Below are 21,109 nucleotides of genomic sequence, written 5' to 3' on the forward strand. Positions count from 1 at the left end.
AGCAGGTGTGTACTTTTGCCTGGCCTTTCACTGTATAAAGGCCCTCGAGACTTTAACAGGAACAAGATAGTACACCACTTAGATGTGCGTATGTGGTATGCACTTATGACGGGAGGACAATGCGCTCCAGTACGCTTAAAAAAGTTTTTGTGTACAACACCAGCAGTACACACCCGTGCTGCAGCACACAGTCGCGGTGTACTACACCCAAAATTGTACTTTCCCTCTCAATCTCACTCCTTTCCCTAACAGTGCTTCTATGCAGGATTTGTGCTTGAGCTGAATCGCTGCTGTTCTGTGCAACGAACTTCTGTCCCTCTCTGTAATAGAATGCTGTAGTGACTGGGAGGTGAATCGCTGCAGTAAGAATGCTTTTTTGTGAAACACACACTGCTCTCTGTCCCTTTCTCTGTGCAACAGAACGCTGATGTGGCTAGTAGGTGAATCGCTGCTGGAAAATAGCTTTTCTGTCCAACACAGCGCTTTCTGTCCCTCTTTATCTCTCTGCAATGAAAAGCTGAAGTGACTGGCCGCAATATGGCTGCCGATTATATAGGGCTGTGACATCACAGGGGTGTATGCTGCATGTGATTCAGGGTCATCCCACTGACCCTTGTTCCCGCCTTCCCAGGATTCCTTGCTCCATGTGCGCACATGTGGATCCGCCATTTTAGATGCCCTGGAGCCTGGACCACATTAAATGGAGTTTAATTAATCGATTTGCGCGATCTGATCACGCCGATATTTGCATTCGTTGCAAATCGAATTTTTCCTGAAATTTGTAATGAACTTGCATTCCTCAGATTAGGCTCGCTCATCTCTAGTGGTCACCAAACTGTGGACTTCCATCTGTTGCAAAACTACAGCACACAGAATAGTCACAGAATTCCGGTGCATTTTGTGTAGTGAATTGTCCCATTGTGTTAAAATATTGATATTTAGGGAAATTAAAAGCTTGTACTACAACCTGAGGGTCAGTATAAAGAGTGCCTAAATCAGTGTTTCAAACCAGTGTTCCTCCAGCTGTTGCAAAACTACAACTCCCAGCATGCCCGGACAGCTGAAGGCTGCCCGGGTATGCTGGAAATTGTAGATTTGCTACAGCTGGATGTACCCTGGTTGGGAAAAATAGGCCTTAATTGTAATGAGCATCTTAGCTCCTGGGTTAGGATCACTTAAAAAGCTTATTGTACCAACAACAACAGGATAGGAGATAAGTGCATGATCGGGGGTCAGAGGGGGTTGTGATCTTGGGAATGGGGGTCCCAAGTCTCTAATTCAAACAAAATGGCGGTTAAACATCTGAACTGCCATATCATCACTGTCCATGGTACTGCCAGAGATAGCTGATTGCTAGCTATATTTTTCAATGTGCATGTATGACCACCGCTCCACTCCAGTGGGAGACTTGGGACATCTGGTTTTCTAGAACACAGGGGTTCCCAGTGCTTCGATTCCCCTGTGACCATTCAGTTATCCCCTATTCTGTGAGTACTGATGGTGGGCCATCCCATTTAAGACCGAGTGAAAGATGGAGACCATAAGATGACATTTGTCCCACATCTTTAAAGATGTCCAGTGCTAAGAAATGTATCCCCTGATTGAGGAGAGTCCAACCGATGGGACACCATGTGATCTCCTGTACGGGGCCTGGCTCGGCCCCGGCTTTGCGTTGCTAGAGTGCGTTTCGTACCCAGCAGGTCAGCTGGAACAAACACACCCCCTCCATTCATCTCTATGGGAGAGCCAGAGACACAGAGTTCCTGTGTATCCGCCTTTACCATAGGGATAAATGGAGGGGGGGGGGTTGTACCAGCTGACCTGCTATGTGCGAAACATCACATACAGCAGCTCAGCTGGAGCCGGGTCAGGGCCCCGTCCTGGAGATCGTGGGGGTCCCAGTTGTCAGACTCCACGCAATAAGACATTTATCCTGCGGATAGGGGATACATTTCTTAGCAATGGACATCTTTAAGGAGCCTATAGACCTTCTGAGAGGTAAATCAGGTATTAGGCATGACCCTAATGTCTGTGCCCCAGGGGGAGGGGGGGAGGAGTTTGGTTCTGGTACCATGGGCCTCATAGTAGTTGCAAGTGTAGGAATGCTATAATTCTGTATGATAAAACCTGCCTACATATACCGTTATTGATCATTGGGGCCAGTATCTCTGCCAGGGGTGTAACAATAAGGGACCATTTGTAGAACTTGAACCTGTGCCCTGGTATGTGAGGTGGCTCTCATGTCCCTCTGCAAGAAAGGAGGACACCAGTACCTTAAATAGGCACTGTCAGATCGAAAAACTTTTTATATGTTGTTACTGATTAAATTTAACCCCTTAAGGACTCAGCCTAGTTGGGCCTTAAGGACTCAGACAATTTAATTTTTACGTATTTGTTTTTTCCTCCTCGCCTTCAAAAAATCATAACTCTTTTTTATATTTTCATCCACAGACTAGTATGAGGGCTTGTTTTTTGCACGACCAGTTGTCCGTTGTAATGCCATCCCTCACTTTATCATAAAATGTATGGCGCAACCAAAAAAATACTATCTGTGTGGGGAAATTAAAAAGAAAACCGCAATTTCGCAAATTTTGCAAGGTTTTGTTTTCACGCCGTACAATTTATACTAAAATGATACCCATGATTATATACTTTTCTATTACTGTTGTGCAAAAAAAATCGCAAACTGTTTAACCAAATTAGTACGTTTAAAATCCCCCTATTTTGAAGACCTCTAACTTTTTCATTTTTCTGTATAAGCGGCGGTATGAGGGCTCATTTTTTGCGCCGCGATCTGTACTTTTTATTGATACCATATTTGCTTATATAAAACTTTTAATACTTTTTTATAAAAAAATTTTGGAATAAAATGTTATAAAAAAGCAGCTATTTTGGACTTTTTTTTTTACGTTCACGCCGTTCACCGTACGGTATCATTAACATGTTATTTTAATAGTTGGGATATTTACGCACGCGGCGATACCAAATATGTATATAAAATATTTTTTTTACACTTTTTGGGGGTGAAATAGGGAAAATGGGACAATTGACGTTTTTATTGGGGAGGGGGTTTTTCAAATTTTTTTTACTTTTATTTTTTACTTTTTTTACTTTTATTTTTACACTTTAATAGTCCCCATAGGGGACTATTTATAGCAATCATTCGATTGCTAATACTGTTCAGTGCTATGCATAGGACATAGCACTGATCAGTATTATCGGTCATCTTCTGCTCTGGTCTGCTCGATCTCAGACCAGGGCAGAAGACCCCGGGAGACGGCCGGAGCAAAGTGAGGGGACCTCCGGCCGCTATGCTGGATAATCGGATCGCCGCAGCAGCGCTGCGGGCGATCCGATCATCCATTCAAAGTACCGCGATGCTGCAGATGCCGTGATCTGTATTGATCACGGCATCTGAGGGGATAATGGCGGATATCCGCGCGATTGTGGATGTCTGCCTTTGCAGGCGGGTCCCTGGCTGCTATCAGCAGCCGGCACCTGCCGCGCATGACGCGAGCATCGCTCTGATGCTCGTGATTCTGCATAGGACGTAAATGTACCTGGAGCGTTAAGTACCAACTAAGTACCAATTAAGGAGTTAAAGACCTTTTGTGATATGATTGTTTAAACATTTTGAATATTAGTACCAGCTAAGTACCAATTAAGGAGTTAAAGACCTTTTGTGATATGATTGTTTAAACATTTTGAATATTTAACCCCTTAAGGACGCAGGACATAAATGTACGTCCTGGTGAGGTGGTACTTAACGCACCAGGACGTACATTTACGTCCTGTGCATAACCACGGGCATCAGAGCGATGCCCGTGTCATGCACGGCTGATCCCGGCTGCTGATCGCAGCCAGGGACCCGCCGGCAATGGCCGACGCCCGCGATCTCGCGGGCGTCCGCCATTAACCCCTCAGGTGCCGGGATCAATACAGATCCCGGCATCTGCAGCAGTGCGCGATTTTAATGAATGATCGGATCGCCCACAGCGCTGCTGCGGGGATCCGATCATTCTGAATGCCGCACGGAGGTCCCCTCACCTTCCTCCTTCTGGCTCCCGGCGTCTCCTGCTCTGGTCTGAGATCGAGCAGACCAGAGCAGAAGATGACCGATAACACTGATCTGTTCTATGTCCTATACATAGAACAGATCAGTATTAGCAATCATGGTATTGCTATGAATAGTCCCCTATGGGGACTATTCAAGTGTAAAAAAAAATGTAAAAAATGTAAAAGTAAAAGTAAAAAAAAGGTGAAAAATCCCCACCCCCAATAAAAAAGTAAAATGTCCGTTTTTTCCTATTTTACCCCCAAAAAGCGTAAAAAATAAAGTTTATAGACATATTTGGTATCGCCGCATGTCCGAACTATTAAAATAAAATGTTAATGATCCCGTACGGTGAACGGCGTGAATGAAAAAAAAAAGTCCAAAATTGCTACTTTTTTAATACATTTTATTAAAAAAATTATAAAAAATGTATTAAAAGTTTTTTATATGCAAATGTGGTATAAAAAAAAGTACAGATCATGGCGCAAAAAATGAGCCCCCATACCGCCGCTTATACGGAAAAATAAAAAAAGTTAGAGGTCATCAAAATAAAGGGATTATAAACTTACTAATTTGGTTAAAAAGTTTGTGATTTTTTGTTAAACACAACAATAATAGAAAAGTAGCTAATAATGGGTATCATTTTAATCGTATTGACCCTCAGAATAAAGAACATACGTCATTTTTACCATAAATTGTACGGCGTGAAAACGAAACCTTCCAAAATTAGCAAAATTGTGTTTTTCTTTTTAATTTCCCCACAAAAATAGTGTTTTTTGGTTGCGCCATACATTTTATGATATAATGAGTTATGTCATTACAAAGGACAACTGGTCGCGCAAAAAACAAGCCCTCATACTAGTCTGGCGATGAAAATATAAAAGAGTTATGATTTTTAGAAGGCGAGGAGGAAAAAATGAAAACGTAAAAATTAAATTGTCTGAGTCCTTAAGGCCAAAATGGGCTGAGTCCTTAAGGGGTTAATAAAGAAAACGGCTCCTGAAATTCATCACTAGGGGTCCCCATACCTACTAGGATACTAACCAGTCCAGCAGCAGCATCAGGTTTGTCCATGTCATTTTACTTTGGGGCCCAAAACCTTCTTGATAATTTCATATCTAAAGTCGATTTTGTGTTCCTGAGTCTTGTGAGTGAGTTGGAATGGCGGCCATGTTTTTGTTTTTTACAAACAAATAACTTAAAAATGGCTGAAAGACTGTGATGAGTAGTTGATGACCTAAGGAATATTATTCTAAGGAATAAATTCTTCACATAAATCTTTTACAGAAATGCTAAGTATTGATGATCTCTTTATTTACTGCCAGGTCCCAGTTTGCAATGAAGTTTTTGGACCCATCTTTTGTACCAATAACAAATTCCTTGACACAGGAACTTCAGGAGAAACCGGCCAAGTGGGTGTTTAACCGGACGGCGTTCGCCCGCCAGAGGTAAGTGGTTCTCATATAATTACATATTCTATGACAGACATCACAGTGTCTTAGACTTTGTTCATATCTCATTTGGCTACGTTTAGTGTCTACACTAAGACCATCACAATCATATAAGCTCCAACCTGTGCACGTGCTGGCCATAGATTTACATATGTCACTCATTGACTTGCACTGTCCATTACGATACTAAGATTTGTGACAAATTTATACTGATGCAAATACACTTTTGCCATAAACTTTAGCTCCAAGAGCTGTTGCCATAGAGAGAAGAGGAGTGGGAGCTGTGGAGGGGCGAGAAGGGAGGAGAGAAGAGTTATAAGAGTGGTCTGGTCTGGGGTCTGAATTATGGGGTCTAGTCTGAAGTCAAAAGTTTGGTATCTAAAAATGGTCTGAATTATGTCTAGTATGAAGATTGAGTTCTGAATTGTAGTGTGTAAGGTCGAAATTTAAGGTCTGAAGTTTGTGGGTTGGTGTTTACATTTTGAGGTCTTATCTGTGATCAAACACTGGGATCTGAAATGTGGGTCCTCTGCTCCAGTTTATGAGGTCTGGTCTGGGGTCTGAACTAAAGAATCTGTTCTGGTGTCTGATTTTGGGGGTCCAATGTCTATATATTGGGTTATGAATGATGAGTTTTGGTCTTGAGATTAAATTATGCAATTAGATCTGGGCTTTGAGTAATGGAAACTGAAATCTGAATATTCGAGTCTGGGGTCTGAATGTTGAAGTCTGAATATTGGGGTCTGGTGTCTTGAGTTTTTGCATTTTTGCATATGAATCATGGGGTCTAAGGTCTGGATATTGAGGTTTAAATTGTGGTTTGTAGGCTTTAAATTTTAAGGTCTGGTATCTAAATTTCATGGTCTGATATGGCATTTAAATGATGGGATCATGATGGAACACTGGGATCTCAATACGGGTTCTCATGTCCAGTTTGTGGAATCTGGTCTGGGGTCTGAATTATGAAGTCTGGACTGGGGTCCAGGAGGGATTAATTAAATCAGGCCTGAAGTTTGACTTTTTGAATCTGGCATCTGAATATTGAATACTGAATTTTTGGGATCTGGTTTGGGGTCTGAATTTTGGCATCTGAATCATGAGGTCTAGGGTCTGTATATTGAGGTCTTAAAGGGGTTCTCTGGTGTAGAACTTTTTTTAAAACATCATTTCCAGACTTTCGACATACAAAACAAAAACCTTAACTTACCTGCCATTGCTCTTTCAGTTCTCCGATCTTGCTGCTCCTGTCCTCTTCTTGCTGCAGTCCTTCTTCCGGGTTGGCATTGTCGTCGCGTCACACTGTTTCTCAGCTAATCGCCGGCCACAGCAATAACTAGCCTATCACCAGCTGGGCTGCGCAACAGTATGACTATCGACCAGCCGCAACGGGGAAGAGGACCGCAGCAGAGGACAGGAGCAGTCATACTGGGGGAGAGAGCAGCAATAGTTAAGTCCAGGTTATTGTTTTATATGCCGGAAGCCCGGGCATGATGTTAACAAAAAGTTTAACCCTGGAGTATTCCTTTAATTGTGCATGATATGTTGTCTGGGGTCTTAATTATAGAGTCTAAACTTAATGAGATTTGACCTAGAGTCGGAATTTGAAGCATGGATCTAAATGTTTATGTTTGAGGTCTGGTCTGGTGTCTGATATTTAGAGTCCAAATATTTTGAAGTCTGGATTAAAGCCTATCGGGGCTTTTTTTTTTTTTATGCAATTTTAACTGTAAATGATCTGAGATCCCTGCTGTGAGCAATGACCTTATAGTGAGGAGTGCATACAGGAAATACTGAGAACAAAATGACAAACTCATGGTAAGTCGTGCCCTGTTAAAGCTGAAGTGTACCTGGAAAAAATTCCAAATATTGGCTACTATGTTAAAGCTGATGACTGCCAATTGGGAGGCCGGACACACAGTGGTCAGCTGATCAGCATGCCAGCATCTAAGGTTGTGTTGAGAAAAAACCCTTCAAATCACATTTGGTAATATAACAAAACATTTAGCGTGAATTATGTTACATTTTTCTAACTTGTTTTCTCTTATTGATATTTAAGGAGAGAAATCCTGCAGAATGTGGACGTCATAAGAAATTTTTCTCTGACCAAGAGCAGTGTACGAACTGGTCAGCTAATGCATTACGACTACTCCAGTCATAAATATGTATTCTCTATCAGCAATAACTTTCGATCACTCCTTCCAGAGGTGTCTCCCATTCTCAACAAACATTATAACATTTGCGCCGTGATAGGAAACAGCGGCATCCTCACGGAAAGTCAGTGTGGGGCGGAGATAGACAACGCCGACTTTGTCTTTCGTTGCAACTTTGCTCCTACGGAAGCTTTTCAAAAGGATGTGGGGAGGAAAACTAACCTGACTACATTCAACCCCAGTATCCTGGAAAAATATTACAACAACCTCTTGACCATCCAAGATCGGAACAATTTTTTCTTACATTTGAAAAAGCTGGATGGGGCCATATTGTGGATCCCGGCATTTTTCTTTCATACTTCGGCAACGGTCACCAGAACATTGGTTGACTTTTTTGTTGAACATCGGGAACAGCTTAAAGTCCAGTTGGCTTGGCCTGGGAATATCATGCAACACGTCAACAGGTAAGGGACTGTCTAAATTCTAACTGCAGGGATCACTGATCCCATTAAGGCCAATATTCGGTGGCTACAGAAGTCAGGTGCTATAAAAATGTGGGTGCGGTGAAGGCCCCTTCATGCAAAGATACATAGAGTATAACTTATGGGCCAAGAGCTCTTGCACCCACTCTTATGAATACAAGGTGAGCAGTAATGTATACAGTACCATATGTATCATCACTCACCCAACTTTGAAGAACAAAGATTCCACTCTTTCAAGCAGGTGCAATGTGGAGCCATTCAAAAAGCATTACATATATCATACGGTATGCACTGCCACTCCCCTCAGCTTACAGTACTGTAATGTGAGGTGAATGGCAATGCATATAACACTGTTGCTCACCCAATTTACAAACACAGTGATCTTGTGGCTCAGAAACACTCTACCGACTATTTGTTGAACATATTGCCCTGTTGGTGGCGTGGTTTTCTGGGTTGCATTAGCCGAATTGAGAACCAATCACATGGAAATATATTAATATAATATATAAAGTAACTCTAAATGTTAAATATCAGTAACACAGGGCGGGGAAATCAACCCCTTGGTATAACCCTAGAATTGTATAGGACCTACTGTAAATCTGCCACCCGAAGTTAGAAACACATACTACCTACAAGAAAAATACTGCAGCAGACATGGAATTGAATAAATACAAAGCCTTTATTGTAACATGGCAACAATTAGACATGATAAAATAGTTAACTTAATTGAGGCTGTTGCCCAGTATAGATGATTGAGGGCCTACATTAGAAAGGGGGCCAATTTAGATTTTATATTGGGTCTTCCCATTTTTCCACATGATGTCAAATAAATCTAATTCGGACAAGGATTCTATGAAAAGCAGGAGTCCCTGCTTCTGTACAGTGTGTGGCAAGGTGTACGGTGTATGCGTTACTGCACTATTAGCTGCAGATATAGTTATGCCTTACTGTGCAGCGTACAGGAGCAGGAACTCCTGCCTTTAATAAAAGTCCCTGTTCCTGTATATACTTTCCGTGACATCCAATGATATTGGTGTAAATTCAATTGGTTTAGAATTAATCCAAGAATCTCTAATGATGGCTTATAATATACTTTGTATTTCTATTGGTTACAATTTTTCTTTCTTCTGTATGGCTGCTTTTTTGCTGTTGAAAAGTCTCCAATTTTTGTTCAAGGCCTCATTTACACAGAAATGTGTGACTTTTTGCCCCTCAGCACCAGTTTTGTTTTGTTTTTTTAAGTGGGTGTGGTCTAATATATGTATAATGTATTACAATAGAGAACTATCGTATGTCGTAGCACCAGCCTGTAGCTGTGACATGCAGGACAGACATAGCAAGGCCTGATTCATGAAGCTGTCATGGCCTCTTTATAAATAGGCTGCACGATACAGCCGCCTGCACTTTATTAAAGGCTGGTGTTAGTAAATGACTCCCCAGTTGTCCTACTGTTGTCATCAGTTTTAGTTAATTGGAGATTCAAGCAGCAAGAATTTAATATCCCTGCAGCGCCCCCAGAGGAGAAATGAAGTATTACACTGCTTACAGTGAAATCGGTAATCAGTTCCTATTATGCACGGACCTGTTCGGTCCTCCAGAGTGAGAGACGCTCTTTATATCCATAATGATTGCGAATGCTGAATGCATGAATTCTTCACAATAGCCCAGAAATCCCTTGGAAATCTATTCATAGACTTCTATGGAGAGAATAGTTTGTATTTGCTGGTGAGATTAAAAAAACTGTGTACCTGTGGCAGAAAGTGACCCTCTGTACAGGGACACAGTTTTCTGCTTTACAGCTCTCTCCTTCTCACTCCATCCCCACTACTCTCTCTCTCAGGTGGACGGGGCACGGTTTCTCTGCCACTTAGACAGAGAGTGCTCCACAGCCTTTCTCCCACCCATTCGCACAACTATCACCTGCCCACACCGAGCATTTTCCACCCGCCCGCTACCTGTTACAAGACTACAAGTCCAACAGCGTGCCCTTACAGTGAGGACATGGTAGGGGCTGTAGCCTTGCAACAGGTAGAGGACGGGTGATGGATGTACGGCATGGGCGTGTGGGTGAAAGGCTGGGAGATGTGCCGAGAAACTGTGTCCCTGTACCCCTGAGGGAGGATAGTGGGGATGGAGTAAGAGGGAGCTGGCTATAAAGCAGAAAACTGTGTCCCTGTGCAAAGAGTCACTTTCCGCTACAGGGCACAGTTTTCTTCATTACACCGTCCGGCCGGGGAGTCGAGCTCACTGATGTCCGCTTCCCTGGTTTACATGTCAAAAGTTGTTTTTAATAACAGTAATGCTTTTACTCATCATCCAGTCTCATGCTTCAGGCTAAAATAATGCATTAGGCTTACCTGTAGTCCTGCGTAAAACAGACCATCATAGCGTTACCCTGATGCATAAATGCAGGTTGTTGGTGGTCGCAGCAGTTTTTGTGAATGCAGCTCTGAGGCTGACACCAGTAGCTCCCCCAATACCTCAGGATCTGCCACTGACTGACAAACCTCTATGTGACATATTAATAATCTCGCATTATTTCCCCGTCCTCAGTTTTCTCATTGTCAGATTCCAGCAATAACCTTTCAATGTGATTTGGCATTTCATCAAGATCTGTAACCCGACCAAATCTGATTTGCCAGTTTTTATTACAAGCATCCATCCATTACGTTTTTATAGTCCTCTCTCGCAGCCGGTCCTAATTTCATTGCTCGATCTTTATTGAGTCTTCATTGGAAGGACCCATAAATGAGATGGCCAAACCACAGATGACACCGGTTATGACATGCCCCATCACCAAGGCTAATGGCGCACTGTAAAGGGAGATTGTGATAGACCCATAATGTGGAGTAAGCAGGGACAAAAATGAAATGTAAGTCATATTTTGGTCCTCCTTTTATCAGGTCCTGGACAGTATAGATATACAGATGCCTCAGTGCTGAATTGGTCATTCAAATTTCATATATGTATCATGAAGATCATATACTGGGACCTGTTGTTTCCCTGACACCGAGCACGACAAATCCTAGGTGCCAGGTTGCCATCCCGACCTGGTGCCTTGGATTTGCTGAGCTCTGTGTTAGGGAAACAGCAGGTCCCCGTATCTGATCTTCATGATGCTTCTATCCATTACGTTTTTATAGTCCTCTCTCGCAGCTGGTCCTAATTTCATTCGATCTTTATTGAGTCTTCGTTGCCACAGTTGGAAGGACCCATGACCGAGAAGGTTTAAAGAGATCCTGGCCTTAAAGCGTACCTGTCAGATCCCAGAAAAAAAATAAAAATAAATGAATATGTTACTCAGTATCTAGTCCTAACCATGTAATTCAAATTTTATGCCTCTATCACCTATATTTATTATTTAAAAAATCCCTCTTTTCATTACCTCACAGTGTTAGAAATCCCCTCAGGGGAAGGGGGCATGTCCCTCCCTTGGGGTAGTGGGAGGTGATTGGTGTGTGGTGGTGAGGGGCGTGTCTCTCCTTGTGATGGTGGGAAGTGATGGTGTGTGGTGGGTGTGTGGTGGGAGGGGGCATGTCCTTCCTTGTGGGAGGTGATTGGTGTGTCTGCTCATTCAGCCTTGTCAATGAGTCAATGAGTCATCTATTGTCCATGACTCATGGACAAGCCTGATGCTGATGCAGGACTGGTTAGTGTTTCAGTAGGTATGGGGATCCCTAGTGGTGGGATTTTCACGAGCTGTTATCTTTATTAAATATTCCCAAAAAATGTTAACTTACAAAAGGTCTTTATTTTCGTCAGTAACAACATGTCAAAAGTTTTTGGATCTGACAGTGCCCATTTAACAAATAATAGTGCTGCCTACTGTATATAAGATCACGTATCATAGCTACACCTATTACAGGTTATGGCGGATTAGCACACTGACACAGGATTTTATGGGGGCCATAAATGGAGTGGGGATGGGCATCACCCCACTGTCAGTAATTTAAATGGAAACCAAAGGTCCCATGCATTTATTGTGCGACCACATAGTGCACATCTTCTTACCCTTCTGAAAGGTACACCTCAACCTGGAGACCAAGGCTTGTGACCATTACTGGTCTTACTATGAATGATGTGGCACTGCTTAGACTGTGGAGCTGTTGTTTGGTAACTGTGTGTTGTTATTTTTAAAGGAACTGTATGGCAGCATTTATTTTGTGTGTGTGCTTGCTGTTTTTAGTATTTTTTGTAGTTTGTGGGAATTGTATCATGCTGATTATGACCAAAAATAGTGATGAGGTTTTGTGGTGATCCTGGGCATTTTGTGGTGATCCTTGGGACCCTCGATTTTGGTCACAGCAACCAGAGGTTGTCAGGAAGCTGAATGGAAGTAAATGGGAGTTGGGCAAAAAGCGTCCACCCAATGGCTAGATATTGTCGTAGGGGGAATGGAGCATTATAGAGCACCAGTCATGGACTATGTGGTCATGCCAAGTCATCCTGAGCAAGAAAGACTCTTTCCTGGGCTAATAGAATAAAGGGAAGTACATAGTAGTTCAGCCCCCTTTTGCAGCATTTGTTGGTTCAAAATAGGATGATACTTTGTAAGTCCAAAATTGTAAATGTCTTTTTTTCAAATCTGAAAAAATATATATAACACTGGGGGAGATTTATCAAAACCTGAAACCTGTGCAGAGGAAAAGTTGTCCAGTTACCCATAGCAGCCAATCAGATCACTTCTTTTATTTTGCAGAGGCCTAAATGAAAGAAGAAATCTGATTGGTTGCTACAGACAACTGGGCAACTTTTCCTCTGCACAGGTTTTGATAAATCATCCTCACTAGTGTGGCCAGATGTTCACTGAGAATATATATATATACAGGGTGGGCCATTTATATGGATACACCTTAATAAAATGGGAATGGTTGGTGATATTAACTTCATTGTTTGTGGCACATTAGTATATGTGAGGGGTAGAACTTTTTAAGATGGGTGGTGACTATGGTGGCCATTTTGAAGTCGGCCATTTTGAATCCAACTTTAGTTTTTTCAATAGGAAGAGGGTCATGTGACACATCAAACTTATTGGGAATTTCACAAGAAAAACAATGATGTGCTTAGTTTTAACATAACTTTATTCTTTCATGAGTTATTTACAAGTTTCTGACCACTTATAAAATGTGTTCAATGTGCTGCCCATTGTGTTGGATTGTCAGTGCAACACTCTTCTCCCACTCTTCACACTCTGATAGCAACACCGCAGGAGAAATGCTAGCACAGGCTTCCAGTATCCGTATACACTGCTATATACTACTATATACACCACAGGAGAAATGCTAGCACAGGCTTCCAGTATCCGTATACACAGCTATATACTACTATATACACCGCAGGAGAAATGCTAGCACAGGCTTCCAGTATCCGTATACACAGCTATATACTACTATATACACCGCAGGAGAAATGCTAGCACAGGCTTCCAGTATCCGTAGTTTCAGGTGCTGCACATCTCGTATCTTCACAGCATAGACAATTGCCTTCAGATGACCCCAAAGATAAAAGTCTAAGAGGGTCAGATCGGGAGACCTTGGGGGCCATTCAACTGGCCCACAATGACCAATCCACTTTCCAGGAAACTGTTCATCTAGGAATGCTCGGACCTGACACCCATAATGTGGTGGTCACCATCTTGCTGGAAATACTCAGGGAACGTGCCAGCTTCAGTGCATAAACAGGGAAACACATCATCATGTAGCAATTTCGCATATCCAGTGGTTTTCATTGATGAAGAATGGAACCACTATCTTTGTACCCCATATACCACACCATACCATCAATTTTTGTGTTCCAACAGTCTTGGAGGGATCTATCCAATGTGGGTTAGTGTCAGACAAATAGCGGTGGTTTTGTTTGTTAACTTCACCATTCACATAAAAGTTTCCTCATCACTGAACAAAATCTTCTGCGTAAACTGAGGGTCCTGTTCCAATTTTTGTTTTTCCCATTCTGCAGCACCTGAAACTACGGATAATGGAAAACCTGTGCTAGCATTTCTCCTGCGGTGTTGCTATCAGTGTGTGAAGAGTGGGAGAAGAGGGTTGCATTGACAATCCAACACAATGGGCAGCACATTGAACACATTTTATAAGTGGTCAGCAACTTGTAAATAACTCATGAAAGAATAAAGTTATGTTACAACCAAGCACATCATTGTTTTTCTTGTGAAATTCCCAATAAGTTTGATGTGTCACATGACCCTCTTCCTATTGAAAAAACAAAAGTTGGATTCAAAATGGCCAACTTCAAAATGGCCACCATGGTCGCCACCCATCTTGAAAAGTTTTGCCCCTCACATATACTAATGTGCCACAAACAGGAAGTTAATATCACCAACCATTCCCATTTTATTAAGGTGTATCCATATAAATGGCCCACCCTGTATATATATTGCTAAAAATGTAAAATGCCATACCCACTTGCCATTTTATCCTTTGGGGTTTTTTTCACTCTTCATTTATGTTTGTCGACCCAGTGCAGTTTTTAAAATTTGCAGCATGCTGTGACTATGGCGTTTTTCTTTGGGGAATCTTGGGATTTGTTTGCGCATAGGCCATGTTCACAAGGCGGAAATTTTGCGGATATTACACAAATAGCGGGTGCCGACAGAACATACCGGCGATAGGACTGCTCAGAAATGTGCCATCTCCATAGACGACTATGCCTTTCCCGATCAGATTCCACCGAAACAGATTCCATTGTTCATTCTTTTAGAGGGGACTAGAACTTGGAATTTCTACCGCAGAACTTCCGCCATGTGCACGGTGGAGCGGAATCACATTGAAAACAAATTCGGCTCATGAACATGACTATAGACTTTTAATTCGACCATATATTCCAAATAGCATTCCACTTCTTATATGCTTTATCTGAGGACACTCTAATCTGTTTAAGTTGTTTAATTTTTTCCACCTCTCTCATCTGGTGACCTGCTGTTGGGCATTGGGGGCCTATCCAATTTTTAAGAATAAACAATCTGGCCAAAAATAAAATGTTATTTCATAATTTTCTCTTCGAGGATACTGAGATATCAAATTCACCTAAGTCTAAGAGAATCCCCAGTTTGTTCTTGATTTCCCTAAAGGGGTACACCATTGCTCCAGCGTTCTGAACACTTTGTTCAGAAAGCTCGGAGCTGGAGGCCATGATCGTGGCGTAACTGCCACGCCCCCTCATGACCTCAAATCATCCCCCCTCCATTCATGTCTATGGAAGTTGGCGTGTCGGCCAACATGCCCCCTTCCATAGACATGAATGGAGGGGGCGTGGTGTGATGTCACGAGGGGCATGGCTGGACATCACGACCACTGCCGCAGGAACCCTGCATTTGTTTAGAACGCTGGGTACTGCCGGAGATCACCATGGGCCCCAGCAGCGGGACCCCCCACGATCAGACATCTTATCCCCTATCTTTGCATAGGAAATAATATGTCTAGCAGTGGAGTTCCCCTTTAATAACTTCTCTCCTTAAGTTTTCAACCTTTGTACAAATCTAGAACATATGGAGCAGATCAGCATTAGGTCGCTGACATTTAGGACATAAAACCATTCCAGCCCTCCCGAATCTGCTCAAATCCCTGGGGGAATAGTGTAATCTGTGAATAAACTTAAATTGAACTAATTTATCATTTTAATTCACTGAAACTTCATATGGACGTTTTAACATTTGGGTCCATGGGACATCGTCCACCGCTCCAACATCTTTTTCCCCCTTAATTCTACTCTTAAATTAAACCTTGCGTGTGAATTCTCTTGTAAAAATTTTATATAAAAAAGAAACAGATTTTTTTTTCAATGTGAAAAAGATTTCTAACAATTCATGATGAGTGACCCTAAAAATTTCTTTGTTATCAGTGGACCTATAAGCGGGCAAAATTTGATGATATCTATACCTATAAATGCTAGGAATCTGGCAATAGATTCAGATATGTAAAAAAGGGAAAGAGACAGAGAGCGCAAATCTATGGGATGTGCCGTTATTCCTTTACTTTAGTATAGAAAGTCAGAAGAAACGGTACGCTCACCTTCCGGTGTTATGCTAAGAGCACAACACCTGTGATCGCCTTGAGACTCAACAGCATGGAGTCTGGGGTAAAGGTGCAGCCTGGATCAGCCCGTCTTGGAGATCCCGTGGACGGTCTTCGTATGAGAGTTATTAAATGCTTGTAGGAAAATGATCCTTCACGGCGCTCCTTTGTTGAAAATGGTCATAAACCGATGCGGACAAAGGTTAAAATAAAAATGAAGGACTTTATTCTTAATAGCGCTACGGACTACGTGTTTCTGGGGGCTTGCTCCCCCCCCCCTTCCTCAGGTCCAATCTGAGGAAGGGGGGAGCAAGCCCCCAGAAATGCGTAGTCCGTAGCGCTATTAAGAATAAAGTCCTTCATTTTTATTTTAACCTTTATCCGCATCGGTTTATGACCATTTTCAACAAAGGAGCGCCGTGAAGGATCATTTTCCTACAAGCATTTAAGGAATCTGGCAATGCCCCATACATTTTTTCAAATTCTATCAAATTACCCTAATCAAAAAAATTGATCCACATACTTAAGTCCAAATTTCCACCACGGTGCATAGTCTTCAAATTAAAAAAATTATTTGATAGAACAATTACCCCAAATATGAGTAAATCTAGAACTTCCTAACAAATTTAAATCCCTCTTAATTTTTCCATATCAAACTTGCGTTACCAAAGTAGCATTTGATTCAAATTTTTCAAAAACACTATCCATTTTGTAACCTAATTTATCTCTTAAAGGGGTACTCTGCTACCCCAGTGTTCAGAACATTTTGTACTGAACCCTTGGAGCGGGCGGCGGGGGTCATGATGTCATGGCCAAGGCCCTCGTGACATCACGTCATGCCCCCTCAATTCAAGTCTATGGGAGGGGGCGTGATGGCTGCCACGCCCCTCCCATAGACTAGAATTGAGGGGGTGTGGGAAGTGATGTCATGAGGGGGCATGGCCGTGATGTTACGACCCCCTCCGCCCACACCCAGTGTTCATTTAGAATGCCCCCTCCCATAGACTTCCATTGAGGGGGGGGGACGTGACATCACAAGGGGCATGCCCGCGATCAGACATCTTACCCCCTATCCTTTGGATAGGGGATAAGATGTCTAAGGGCAGAGTACCCACCAAACATCTCCATTTTCCCCTGTTAACTGAACTAACTGCGATGACCAATAATAAAGCCAGAAATTCGGAAGAGCAAGACGACCCGCTTCTTTTGAAGACAGGTACCTCAACTTAATCCTAACATTCTTTTTGCCCCAAATTAACCGATTAATCATACAATCAATTTCAGTGTACCATCCTTTATTAATGTAGATAGGCGATGCCTGTACAACAGCTGGGGAAGAATCACCATTTTCACCAAGGCCAATCTATCGGCCATAGAGAGTCCAATTTTAACCCATATCTCTACATTCTTTTTTAATTTTTCCAAAGCTGGTTTTTAGATTAAGTTTAAGATAGTCTTTAGTCTTTCCACTGATCTCTACTCCCAAATATGTAATGGCAATGGGGGATTCAATCATTTTTGCTTCTCCTAAATCCCTTGAGTCAAATTCATCCAAAAGCATCAGGCATGACTGATTCCAATTCATTTTTAAACCGGCTATTTCACCAAATTTTTCAATACCGGAAATAATATTGAAGAGGCAAGTATTCGGTTATTGGATGAATAATAAAATGTCATCCGCATACAAAATGGCCTTGTTTTTAATTCTATTCCAAAACCTTTAAATCGTTTCTGTTTTTTAATATACATTGCAAGAGGTCCTATAAATAGAATACCATATTTTTCGCCGTATAAGACACACTTTTTCTTGGGGGGAAAAAGTCGGTGCGTTTTATACGGCGAATACACCCCTATCGCGGCGGTCCCTGCGGCCATCAACGGCCGGGACCCGCGGCTAATACAGGACATCACCGATCGCGGTGATGCCCTGTATTAACCCTTCAGACGCGGCGATCAAAGCTGACCGCCGCGTCTGAAGGGAAAGTGACACTAACCCGGCTGTTCAGTCGGGCTGTTCGGGATGCCGCGGTGAAACAGCCCGACTGAATAGCCGGGTTAGTGCTTACAGGACACCGGGAGGGACCTTACCTGCCTCCTCGGTGTCTTCTCCGTTCAGGAATCCCCTGTATGGCCGGCGCTCTCCTTCCTCGTCATCACGTCGTCGCGTACGTGCGTCGGCGTGCGTAACGACTTGATGATGGCGATGGAGAGCGAGGATACCCGGCCGGCAGCAGAGACGTTCCGGAGCGACGGGGACACGGCGACAGCGACGGAGCGACATCCAGGGCAGCGGTGACGGGTCCGGAGCGGCGGGGACACGTGAGTATTACCTCCTATGCAGTGGTCTTCAATCTGCGGACCTCCAGATGTTGCAAAACTACAACTCCCAGCATGCCCGGACAGCCAACGGCTGTCCGGGCATGCTGGGAGTTGTAGTTTTGCAACATCTGGAGGTGCGCAGGTTGAAGACCACTATTGGGTTCAAAATCTTTATTTTTTTAGATTTTGCACCTATAAATTGGGTGCGTCTTATACGCCGGTGCGTCCTATAGGACGAAAAATACGGTAAATAATAATGGAGATAACGGACATCCTTGGATCTAACCTTACAGTAGTTTTTTGAAAATGTCCCCCAGTGTTTGGAAAAGACTGGTGTATGTGAATTGCTTTATTTTGCACACATTTATATTATTGTATTTTAGGATTTGTTTGTTTTTTGTATTTACAGATATTGGAAAAACAAGCACCTTTCTCCCAAGCGGCTGAGCACCGGCATACTCATGTACACACTGGCCTCCTCTGTCTGTGATGAAATACACTTGTACGGATTCTGGCCCTTCGGCTGGGACCCTAATACAGGGAAGGATCTTCCGTATCATTACTATGACAAAAAAGGGACCAAATTCACCACCAAGTGGCAGGAATCGCACCAGCTTCCTGCGGAGTTCAAACTGCTGTACAAGATGCACCGAGAAGGACTGACCAAGCTGACGTTGTCACATTGTGCCTAAGAACAAAGCAGGAAACATGAAGTGCCAATTGTTATCAAAGTGCCCGAATAGAAGTGACTAGACATGGAAACAAATGTACTTCATGATGACGTAGAATGTAGATTCCTGACAGCGAGGCGTGTCAAACTTTTTGGGGGGCTGATGTGACCCCCATCTCTCATTACTTTGGTTTTAGATGTCAGAAATATTTAAATTTTTTGCAACATTTATTCCTTCTATATTTTCCCATTCTTTTCCACACAAAGCCCTTAGTCCAAAGAACGGGGATCTTTTAAGGAGGTACTCCGCCCCTAGGCATCTTATCCCCTATCCAAAGGATCCATCTGCCTGCTGCATCCGGCATTCATTTAGAGCATTGGGTGCAGCGCCGGAGGTCATGCCCTGCTCGTGGTGTCATGGCCACGCTCCCTCAATGTAAGTCTTTAGGAGAGGCGTGGCTGCAATCACGCCCCCTCCCATAGGCTTGCATTGAGGGGGTGTGGCCGTCACGAGCGACAATGACGTCACGAGCCTCCGCCACGAGCCTCCGCCTCAGCGAAGTTCTCTCCGTGCACTGGATGTCTGGGGTGCCGCTGCCGCTGGGGACCCCCGCGATCAGACATCTTATCCCCTATCCTTTGGATAGGGAATAAGATGTCTAGGAGCGGAGTACCCCTTTAAACTGATGAACTACAGCCATGAAGTCCAGCGTGCCCAGGCAGCCAACCTCTGTCTGTGCATGCTGGGAGTTGTAGTTTCATAACAGCTGATTAAGACCACTGACGTAAAACCAATTTACATGTTCCCCCTGAACCTGCTGGATCATGAGTAGGTTCCCCATACACAATGAGGGGCTCCTCTATGTCCCTGTTGTAGTTATTGAGTCATTTTTGTTGCATTTTTTTTTTTGCAGTGTTTTTTTAAATTTGGGGCACAAATGTAATGGTTATTGCAAAACAGTCTATTTTTTCACTGCTGAGGAAAATCTGCAAGGAAGGTGGGTCTCGTGACATGTGCAAAAAATCTGGACCCCAATAAGTTCTACGACTTTCTGAAATATTGCTTATGCTTTAATTTACTATTCTAATTTGCAATCGTCACTATTTTCAAGATGATGGCATGCTGAGAGTGAATGAGAACATGATCAGCGGCAGCCAACCTGTACATAACTAGTCCTGCTCTCAGCTAAGAATTGGAGACAATTGTATCCAGTCTAGACAATGCTCTGTGAGCTAAACATCCTGGACTCCAGACTGATACATTGTACATAGCTAGTCCTGCTCTCAGCTAAGAATTGGAGACAATTGTATCCAGTCTAGACAATGCTCTGTGAGCTAAACATCCTGGACTCCAGACTGATACATTGTACATAGCTAGTCCTGCTCTCAGCTAAGAATTGGAGACAATTGTATCCAGTCTAGACAATGCTCTGTGAGCTAAACATCCTGGACTCCAGACTGATACATTGTACATAGCTAGTCCTGCTCTCAGCTAAGAATTGGAGACAATTGTATCCAGTCTAGACAATGCTCTGTGAGCTAAACATCCTGGACTCCAGACTGATACATTGTACATAGCTAGTCCTGCTCTCAGCTAAGAATTGGAGACAATTGTATCCAGTCTAGACAATGCTCTGTGAGCTAAACATCCTGGACTCCAGACTGATACATTGTACATAGCTAGTCCTGCTCTCAGCTAAGAATTGGAGACAATTGTATCCAGTCTAGACAATGCTCTGTGAGCTAAACATCCTGGACTCCAGACTGATACATTGTACATAACTAGTCCTGCTCTCAGCTGAGAAGTGGAGACAATTGTATCCAGTCTAGGCAATGCTCTGTGAGCTAAACAGCTTTGTCTAGACTGGATACAATTGTATCTACTTATCCAAGAGCAGGACTAGCTATGTACAATGTATCAGTCTGGAGTTCAGGCTGTTTAGCTCACAGAGT

General features: G+C 42.9%; 1 protein-coding gene across 1 annotated transcript in view; it reads left to right on the forward strand.

The window, feature by feature from the left end:
• The window catches only part of ST8SIA3 (ST8 alpha-N-acetyl-neuraminide alpha-2,8-sialyltransferase 3), a 33,964-nt gene extending 13,564 nt beyond the window's left edge, over nt 1-20,400 (forward strand). Inside the window, exons 2-4 of the mRNA XM_056544840.1 lie at nt 5,380-5,502; nt 7,562-8,119; nt 18,896-20,400. Coding sequence (XP_056400815.1) covers nt 5,380-5,502; nt 7,562-8,119; nt 18,896-19,178 — 964 coding nt within the window. The 3' untranslated portion in view covers nt 19,179-20,400. The remainder of the gene's footprint in view (nt 1-5,379; nt 5,503-7,561; nt 8,120-18,895) is intronic.
• Nucleotides 20,401-21,109: the final 709 nt, after the last annotated feature.

The sequence above is a fragment of the Hyla sarda genome, chromosome 1 (assembly GCF_029499605.1).
Source record: "Hyla sarda isolate aHylSar1 chromosome 1, aHylSar1.hap1, whole genome shotgun sequence".
Classification (NCBI taxonomy): domain Eukaryota; kingdom Metazoa; phylum Chordata; class Amphibia; order Anura; family Hylidae; genus Hyla; species Hyla sarda.